Source organism: Blennius ocellaris (genome assembly GCF_963422515.1).
Source record: "Blennius ocellaris genome assembly, chromosome: 24".
NCBI classification, from domain to species: domain Eukaryota; kingdom Metazoa; phylum Chordata; class Actinopteri; order Blenniiformes; family Blenniidae; genus Blennius; species Blennius ocellaris.
The window spans coordinates 3,643,354-3,653,380 of NC_137673.1; the positions used below are offsets into that span (position 1 = coordinate 3,643,354).

General features: G+C 47.2%; 1 protein-coding gene across 1 annotated transcript; it reads left to right on the plus strand.

Moving 5' to 3' along the window:
- Positions 1-1,097: 1,097 nt before the first annotated feature.
- LOC308147390 (inhibin beta B chain-like) lies at positions 1,098-7,972 on the plus strand. Its single transcript, XM_080519513.1, has 2 exons — positions 1,098-1,530; positions 6,693-7,972. The coding sequence occupies exons 1-2, from the start codon at positions 1,131-1,133 to the stop codon at positions 7,466-7,468; spliced, it is 1,176 nt and encodes a 391-aa protein (XP_080375639.1). The 5' UTR covers positions 1,098-1,130; the 3' UTR covers positions 7,469-7,972.
- Positions 7,973-10,027: the final 2,055 nt, after the last annotated feature.

A 10,027-nucleotide genomic window follows, 5' to 3' on the forward strand; every position in this document is an offset into this window, starting at 1 on the left:
AAACTGATGTGAGAGCTTTAAATTATCACTTTCATTTCAATACTTGAGTGTATTTTGGTCATTTTTGTTCACTAAACCTGTCTGATTAATAAGCTCATGTGCAAAGTTTCTCCTCAGAACATTAATTGAACCTTTAAAATCCATTTTTAAGGAGGCGGAGGCATCTGGCCTGGAACAGGTTGTAAAATGTACAATTTACTGGAATATTCCTATATCATGTTAATAACTAACACAGGTTTGGAGGAATCTGACTTTACCTTCCTTTTTCTGTAAATGTTGAACTTTGCTCTGGATTTAGTAGAAATATGTAACAGTTGTGGAAAACCTTTTGATAAAACTTTAATTTTAAGACGTGACATCGAATATTTTTATGGGTTGAGCTCGTTTCTAATCAAATCGAGGCGTCTCTCTCTCTCTCTCTCTCTCTCTCTCTCTCTCTCTCTCTTTCTTTCTCTCTCTCTCTCTCTCTCTCGCCCCTCCCACCCCCTCTCCTCTCTCTCTATATAAAAGTTAGTCTGTGTTGCGGCTCCTGAGTCTCAGACGCCAGCATGGAGACGCTCCTCGGTGCGCTCTCTGGCACACCTCCCTCCTCATCTTCCTCCTCCTCCTCACCTCCTCCTCCTCCTCTTCGCCTTACTTGCTCTTCGGCACCGCGGCAGCGGCAGCACCCCGGGAGTCTCCGGCAGGCACGGCTGAACTGAGTGGCTGAAGTTTGAAAATGCTCCAGGAGGATTCGGATGCGGCTCTTTTCGCGCTGTGGATTATGTTTCAGGCAGATTCTCAGACGAATAAAACTTTGAAACACCTCGTGGTGTGAAACCCCACGACTGAGACAGAGAGAGAGAGATAAAGAGAGAGAGAGAAGGACTTGTCCCGAGCACAGACGTCCATGTAACGATGTGATAAACAGGCTTTTCCTGCGCGCACATCTTGGGAGTGAATGGAAATAAAGTGCGGCCACTGGCATCACAGTGCGTCAGAGCTGAGCGCGCCGCCGTTACGCACGGACGCAGCTCGGCTCTGAAGGAGCGTTTTCCTTCTTCTTCCACTTCTTTTTTTATGATTTTAACTCTGAACAAGCAAACAAAAAAAGGAGAGAAAGGGTGATTCTACTCCTCCTCTGACAGAAAATGAGTAGCTGTCTCTTTCGACTGGCACTGCTCGTGGCTTGCGTCCTCTCCATCAGCTGCACCGCTGCGCCCGGGACGGAGGCGGCGGAGGCGCACGCGGCGTCCCGGGATACCTGCGCGTCCTGCGGCGGCGCGGCTCAGCCGGACGACCCCGAGGCGGGCCGGCGCGACGGGGACTTCCTGGAGGCGGTCAAGAGGCACATCCTGAGCAGGCTGCAGATGCGGGAGAGGCCCAACATCACGCACCCGGTCCCCAAAGCGGCCATGGTGACGGCGCTGCGCAAACTGCACGCCGGGAAGCTGCGCGAGGACGGCAGGGTGGAGATCCCCAACCTGGACGGACACCCGATGAGCAACGAGGTGGAGGAGAGCTCCGAGATCATCAGCTTTGCGGAGAAAGGTGCAGAAATCCTCTTTTTTTTTATCGTAATTAAATCCTCTTATCGTACTTTTCTCCCTCCAAACTTCACGAATTGGCATTTGTGACATTAAAAGCTGAAAACATGCGAGTTGGTTTGATGGAAACCTTGATGCGTTTCACTCAGAAATAATTAAAGTGCCCTTCATACAGAAATGGCATAAAAACGTCAAGAAAACCGTCTGGAAAGAAACGTTTCCGCTGGCTTGACGTGACTTCAGGACAGAAATGTAATCAGTGAGGTGACGTTTGAGGCTTGAAGCTGGTGAATCAGGTGGTGCACGATGATGAACACCATCAGTGCTGCACTCTGGGAGTGTGCGTGTTTAAAACGTGTGTCTTGAATGAGTCCAGAGGTCGCGCTGATTCTCAACAGATGTTGATGCATCAGCCTGAAAATTCATTGAAGCTGCCTCGTTTTTTGTTTTTTGGAAGCGTGCGAGTGTAAATGTTTTTAGAAGCAGGTGCTGATTTCAGACGAGATAAAAGATGATTTTTACGAACACTTTATGGAAAGAATCAGAACTTTGACCTATTTCACCCAAACTTTAGGCCTTTTTTCAGCACAACTGGACTCTGACATGCTCACGTTGACTCCTTAATATAGAAAATATTTGCCGATTTAAAGTTGCTTGTTGCAGGTTTTCTTTTTCAATGATTCACATTTTTCCACTTTTGGAACCCAGTTTTCTTTCCTTCTCACTGTTTTCACTGGAACCCTCCAACCTCTGGCTTCTGTCGCATGCAGACATCGAAGATCCTCTGGCTCCGTTTTCAAAGCCATGGAAAATATCCGCAGGTGCAAAGTGCAGATTTTGTTACATTGAAGAGCTTTTTGGGGTTTGTGCTGTAAAACTGTTGCGTGAGATCAGGCTGAAAAAAATGATCTGATAAACGCTGAATTCTTTTACTGTTGTAGACTCAGACGGAGAAGTTTGTCTTTCTAGGGTTTAGAATAAGACGATTACAAGTCATGTTTATATTAAATCTGCAGGTTTGCATGTTGGTAAATAAAGCTGGAAACTGAGAAAATTAAATATATTTGAGTTGCTCAGTCTCGAGGAGAAAGTGAACCCTGAGTGTCATTTAAGAGCTTGTTTGGTTTGTTTTCAAAGCTGCAGATGAGGCCATTAAAGGTATGTTCAGAGATTTGCAGATTTGCATGTCGGTCAATAAAAATGGAAATGGAAACATGAGGTAGAGAAAAAAAAATCCTGCTCTGGTGCCAGGCTGTATTGGTCTTTCAGCTTCTTTTATGCAGTTGCGTTGAATATTTTCAGTTTTCTGGACTGAACGCTTCCATTGACCTTGTTAAAGTCATGCAAACGAGCAGATTTAGTCCAGTTTGGCTCTTTTTCAGGTTGTAAACGTATATTCCCAAAGTAAATTACAGCTGCAAGACGCAGAATTGTAATTTGGTCAATAAAAAAGGAGACATCGAGATGAGGCTGAAAAATTGCACATTTTAAATGGAAGCATGGATTTCTGAGATTTAAAGGTTAATTTTACCGTCTAAAGACAGTTTTTAAAGATATCTCAACCTCTTTTGAGTCTAAATGCTTCTCTTGGCCTCCTGTAAACTCTGAATCTGCACATTTGAATATATTGTCACAGTAAATTAAAGCGGTAAATGTTGCATTGTGGTCAAAAGAGATCCATTTCTCAAGGTTTTTTCCAACCCAGACCTATTTTGAGCCTATAGTTTGTGCGTTGAACTGGTGGCAGGTGCAGATTGAGCCTCATTGAAAATCCGGTTTGTATTTCAGGGCCGATAAGAACACAGCTAAGAGGTATGTTCACCATAAATTAGAGCAGAAGATTTGCATGCTGGTCAATAAAAATGGAAATGGGGGGGGGGGGGGGGGGGGATTAGGTTGAAAACGTAGACACACTTTGAATGAAGTTTGTTTGACGGACTGATCCAGTAAACTTGTCGTTTGTTTGGTGGTTTTCAGACAGAGAGCAGGAGGTCAGGTTGACAGATCAGAATGGACTTGATGTTGCGTTCACGTTCCTGGAAAACTCAGCGTCTCTCTCACACACACACACACACACACACACACAGAGGGAGCTCCTGCTGGGTGTCGGCGGAGGCCCGCCCCCCGCTGGGAGGCTTTTTCACTCTCAGATGTTTCTCTGTGTGGCCGCTGTGTTGCAGACCTTCCACCTCGCCGTCGTCCGCTTGCCAGTTGGCCGCGTTACGGGGCGCCGAGCGGCTGCCAGCGGGGACATGGCACCGCGACAAGCCTCAGAGGAACAATTTACTCAATGGGGCCGGGCTGGAAATGATCAACGGCGCCACCTGCTTCGCCCGCGTGCAAACCCCGCGCCCGCGGCTCCTCTCCCACATCTGCTTTAGACATCAACAGGTCGGCGCCGAGAGGCCGCCGCCGCCACTCTCAGCCGTCCCTCTCCGGCCCTTTGTGCGCCCGTCACGTCTTCATGCGGGCCTTTGTGTTGTTGTTGTTGTTGACGTTTGGGAGTCTACGAGGGGCCGCGTCGGCGCGGACACACATCTGCATTCAGGATGGAGTGTGTTTGTGTGTTGAATCGGTCCCCTCAGGATAAGGTCACAGCTTTTGTGCTGGTGGTCGTGCGGCCTGAATGCAGATTGACGGGCTGAATCCTGCAGCCTGGCACCCCATTAAGAAAGTGTGTGTGTGTGTGTGTGTGTCCTGACAACAGCCCGCATATGAAAACACCTGCAGTTGCGCGATGGCGGCTCGTCGGTGCCTCTTGTCCCAGCGCCTCGTCTGTGTTGTTGTCGCCGTTGTTGATCGGAGGTTTTTCGCTCCCTCACATCAGCTTGTTTTCGGTCACTAAAACTGAGCTGCTGACTCACAGCTGTTACACAACAACGGCACGCACACACTCGCATTCATGTGTTTGCTTGTTTACAAAGTTTCTGAGGCCAAAATGAAATACACGAGCAATAAATGGGCACGATGAGAAGCTCCTTTCATCAACAAGATGATTTAATTAACAATCAACACTTTTTTTTCAGTGGAACTTTCTGAATATTATTTTGACTTGAGAATCTGTATGTGTTTCGCTGCCTCAGATCCAAGGCAAGGTGAACACGTCTAAATCCAAGAACAGACTGAGAAACACAAAACGTGGACCATGAAACCAAAACAACCCTCACGAGGTGGTTGTTTTTTTTGGAGCGCGAGCTGAATTTCTTATCAATCCAAAGAAATCTTATGTTGATTCTTGACACCAGGAAGTCTTGTAAACTAGAATATGCAAGCCGGTGATCCGCTCCGCGTCTTTGATGGCGGCGGGTCAGAATCAGGCGGCGAGCCGAGGTTCCAGCTCCTTGATGGAGGACGAGCGTGAAAAGCCCTGCACCTGCACATCGCCCACACCTTTTGCGTCGTGCTTACTCCATCACGCCAGATTTTTATGTGCCGCCGAGTAACGTCTCAAAGGTCACTTAGCCTTGTGACGGATGAGGCGACGCGTGTGAAGGCGCAGCGCCGTGGACGTCCTCGCCGTTCCTCACCGCGAGCCTCGGCTCCACGGGGGGGGGGGGGGGGGGCGGCTCCGCTGGGAGTTCGGGGAAGTTCACGCCTGATAGAAGTCTGTCGTCTGCGTCACCTGACAGCTGACAACCAGATCCTCCATGTGCTGCTGGAGGCCGCGGACCAGATCCAGCAGCAAAACGTACAAACCAGTCCAAAGATGTGAATCAGCCTCGTCCCTAAACAGCCATAACCCAAACCTGACACCCGTCGTAAACTGAAGATGAATGTCAAGATAAACCCAGTCCAGAACCAGGTTAAGTTGAGCCCCAAATCCAGTCGAAGCCTTTTCCAAGAGCACATTTAAACCCCCGACCATGAACTTGCCGACACCCATCAAAAAAACTGTAGAACTCAGTTTAAATGAGTCTAAACAAACCCCACAAAACATTTAACACAGGTTAAATCTAATAAAAGTACAAAATGAGAACAATTTAAAGTCCAGAAACTAATCAAAATGATCATTTAAACGCAGTACAGAATAATGTTGCCTTCAACCAAGTCTAAACACAGAAACCAGTTTAAACCCCCAAAACAGTCTGCTAGTCAAAAACAATGGTTTAAGAACAGATGAAAAATCCATAAACAACCATAAAATAGACATTCAAATCTGTCCAGACCAATAAAAAGTCCTTGAAAATGTAACAAACTCTGCAGAGCTGGGTTCCGTCTCATCACGTTCATCACGCCATCAATTACCTGAGATATTTGCAGGACTTTGCTCTGGATCAAACCTTCCAATGGACACACTGGTCTGCAGAGAGACACTCGGTTAATCCCACCAGACAAATAAAGGAGATGAATGGTGACACATGCGGCGCAGCCCAGATAAAACAGGATGTTCGCTTCAACTTTTACGACTTTGAGGACTTTGAAGGGCAACGCGAGATGTTTTCCACCGTTATTAAAGACACAAACTCCCCAACTGAGAGTACGTTTGGCTGTGAACTCGTGGTGAAACCATCTGAAAACCAGGCACCGGCACGAGCCCTGAATCAAAGGCAAAACCTCATTTAAATGCCAGACAAAACAAGTTGAAATGTTGGAAACCCAGTCATCGAAACCAATAAAAAAACAACAATCTGTCAAAATAAAAGTTAGGAACAGTTCGGAAATCACTCTCTTGGTTCAAGCCTGAGAATCCAAGAACTCCAGTGAAGTCCTGTCAGGCAGTACCGTGGGTCTAAAACCCCTCAGCTGCTCTTTACAAACCTTCTAATCATTCCACAAATAAAATACGTGTAACTACGGGAAATACATTCCCTGTTACCCCCTCCTCTGCTGCACCGGTTGTCTTTTAAAATGAATCCTTCTCCAATGTTTATCAAGGTGATTTTAGCCAATAGACTCAAAGGATTGTAACTGCAGGAGGTTGTTTGCTCTCTTGAACATCAACCACTGATTCCACAGAGACCAAGTGAGGATCAGATATCAAGACATCAATCAAATCATCTCGTGATCTCGTCCAAAAGCCAAACCCAGTCGAAGACCGTTACAAAAACCTGGCCCTGACATCCAGCTCTTGTTTAATCGTATTGTAAATTGTTGCCGATTCAGCAGACTCTATAAAATACTGGATTTGTTCCTGATGGGTTCCTCTGGTGTGTTTCTGTCCCTCAGATGACTTGGTGACCTCCAAGTCCAGCCTGTTCTTCCTGATCTCCAGCGAGGGGAACCAGAACCTGTACGTGACGCAGGCCACCCTCTGGCTCTACTTCAAGCTGCTGCCGCCGCCCGCGGAGATCCGCGGGCGGCGGAAGGTGACGGTGAAGGTGTACTACCAGGAGCCGGGCCTGGGCAGCAAGTGGAACCTGGTGGAGAAGCGGGTGGAGCTGAAGCGGAGCGGCTGGCACACCTTCTCCCTGACGGACGCCGTCCGGCTGGTGTTCGACAAGGGCGACCGGCGGCAGAACCTGGACGTGCGCTGCGAGGGCTGCGAGGCGGAGGGCGTGGCGCCGCTGCTGCCCAACCTCAACGACGAGTCCCACCGGCCCTTCCTGGTGGTGCAGGCGCGGCAGGCCGACAACAAGCACCGCATCCGGAAGCGCGGGCTGGAGTGCGACGGCAGCAACAGCCTGTGCTGCCGCCAGCAGTTCTACATAGACTTCCGGCTCATCGGCTGGAACGACTGGATCATCGCGCCGTCGGGGTACTTTGGGAACTACTGCGAGGGGAACTGCCCGGCCTACATGGCGGGCGTCCCCGGCTCGGCGTCGTCCTTCCACACGGCGGTGGTGAACCAGTACCGCATGCGCGGCATGAGCCCAGGCTCCATGAACTCCTGCTGCATCCCCACCAAGCTCAGCACCATGTCCATGCTCTACTTCGACGACGAGTACAACATCGTGAAGCGGGACGTTCCCAACATGATCGTGGACGAGTGCGGCTGTGCTTGAGCGTTTTGTTTTTTTTACATTTTTTGTGTTTTATTTTGCTGTTTATTTAAAGTGGAACTGAAAAAGAAAAAAGAAAAAAAAAGATTCACAATATTAAGACGAAAATAAATATAACAGAATATTTATGGACAGAGAAAACACGCGCACACACAACCTCATCCACACATATCTAATCACCCTCATATGTATGCCTGCACAAAAACTTGTATATATATTTATGTTTGTTGATGATAGTCGAGTATATTCTCAGTCTCCTGCAAACAGAGGCGAAGAGTTCTCTTCCAAATCTTTTAAGTATCCGCTTATCTCTAAGATAACGAGGATCACATTTTCTAAAGTTCACAGGACTTGCTAAAACCTACTAGCCTTTACGAAGCAGCGTCGCCCGACGCCGCTTCTGTTAGAGTAGGTGCCGGCCGCTCGGTCTCTGGGTTTGGAAGGAAACTCTTGGTGAAACTTCCTAAAAGGATTGTGCAGGGAGCCTTAAGCAAGGGACGCCTCTTCCACGAGAACACTTGGTGTTTTTTTTTTTTTTTGGATGAGCACCGAAAACGATTTCCAACAACTTTCAGCACTTCTGGCCTGGAGTCGCACCGAAGAACTTTGTTCTACTTATTAAATATTTAAAAAATAATGAACCCACAACGATCTGGCTGCGCTCCAGAATTCCAGATTCAAGAGGTGGTTATATGCACAAGATTTCTGGGCGAGGCTCAAGCTCCTACCGTTCCTCTTTTGACCGTCTTACACGTTCTTAGGTCCAAAAAGTACCTGACTGAATATCACCGTTAATAAAACGGGTCCAACGTTTTCACATATGGTCCAAAATTTCAGCACTTCCAAGATGTTTTGATTCGGTGGATCAAACTCTTACTGATCCTCTTTGGTCTTGGAGGTCAAAACATTGTTGAGACGTCGATTGATTGGAATTTCACTGTTCAAATGGGCAAAAGTAACGATAAAAATCATCTCAAGTTTCAATGAACCGTACAAAGGTTCAGTGATTCCAGAAGATTGACCATTTTGCCTTTGAGAGACTCAAAGTATGAGCCTGAATTAGAGTCCATGGATGTGACAAGGCAAACACTTCAGTCATCCCAAGAACATGTGGGCTTGTCGGACCAGTTGTTGGACCAGAAATCTAAACAGTTCTGGTGTCCCAAAGTGCTACCGTTCCTCCTGGTCTTGTTCATCAATAAACTTGGTCCAATTTTCCCCCGACTGGAGTCTGTAGAGCCGAAACGTAAACAATCACAAACCGTGTCCAATCAATCCTGGACCCGTGGAGCAGCTTTCCACCCTTCGCCTACGGTGTTCGGTGGCACTCAAATTAGATTTTCATCTCCGAGTCGTAGAACAAGTACAAACTTTTACTCTCCGATCGGAACCGACTCCTCGTTTCCCCCGTACTTGTTGATGTTTGGACGTTGAGACCTTTTCCCTTGAAGAGAGTTCAGTCAGTGAAAAGTTGCCATATTGCCCAGTTCAGTGCAGCTTTGCACTTCCTCAACACACACACACACACACACTCTCATACAGCACTTGCAGACTGAAATGCCTTTGAGGAGCCCTCTGTGGCGCAGCGTCGCCCACAAGTCCTTCAGAAAAAGAAATAAGTGCCGCATGAGCTATGCAATGTATAGTATTTACCCGTTGATCAGACAAGCTGAACCTGAGCTCCAGTGACAAACTATCAACTATACTTGAAATGTACGTGAGGTGAGTGGAGACGAGGCGGGCTTCCAAGAGGAGGCTGGGATCAAACAGCAAAAAAAACAAACAAAAAAATTGGTCTTTCAAGCAATTTGCACCATTTAATTCATGTTTTTCAGGAACCCATGAATCTAAGAAGAAAAGCAAGAAATGTTGGACAGTATTGTCATTCGCTGTTTAATACGTTTGATTATGGTGCAGGCTGTTTTTCACAGAGCAGAGGACATCATATTTCTGTAACCTTTGGAATTTTTAGAGAATTATTTGATAATATCGCATTTTTAGATCAAAAAAAGGGAAGGGAAAAAATCTTGAAAATACAAAATTTCCAGATTATCTCACATTTGCAACCTGTAACGGTTGCATAGATCTTTGTTGAGGACATGGATATGTAAAGTTGTGGAGAAAAAGGTAAAAAAAAAAAAGACCAAAAAGCCCACGATACGATTCAATCTAATTGGACTCTAAACATGTGAAAAAGTAGTGAAATCCGCCGAGTTTTTAAAGGATTTTCAGTCCGAGTGTATCAGTAAAGTCTTCATGCCTTTGTGGATTCATGCACTGAAAAGTAAAAAGAGGCTAACTGGGGCTAACTTTGACCCAAATGCGGCGCATGAAAAGTGATTTTTAAACGAACGCGTCCCGGCGGACCTCCCATCACGGCCCGCTTGGCACACTTTGAGACACACTTTCAGCCCTCAGTCACTTTGATATTTTCAGGTTAAAACTCTTGTTTCCGCAGCCTTGTGACTTTACGCTCCCAGCTGCACGCCTCAAGGTCGGACCCCGACCGAGTCCGGCCCCCTGCCGGACCCCCGCCTCCACCTCGCCCACCCCCACCACCAC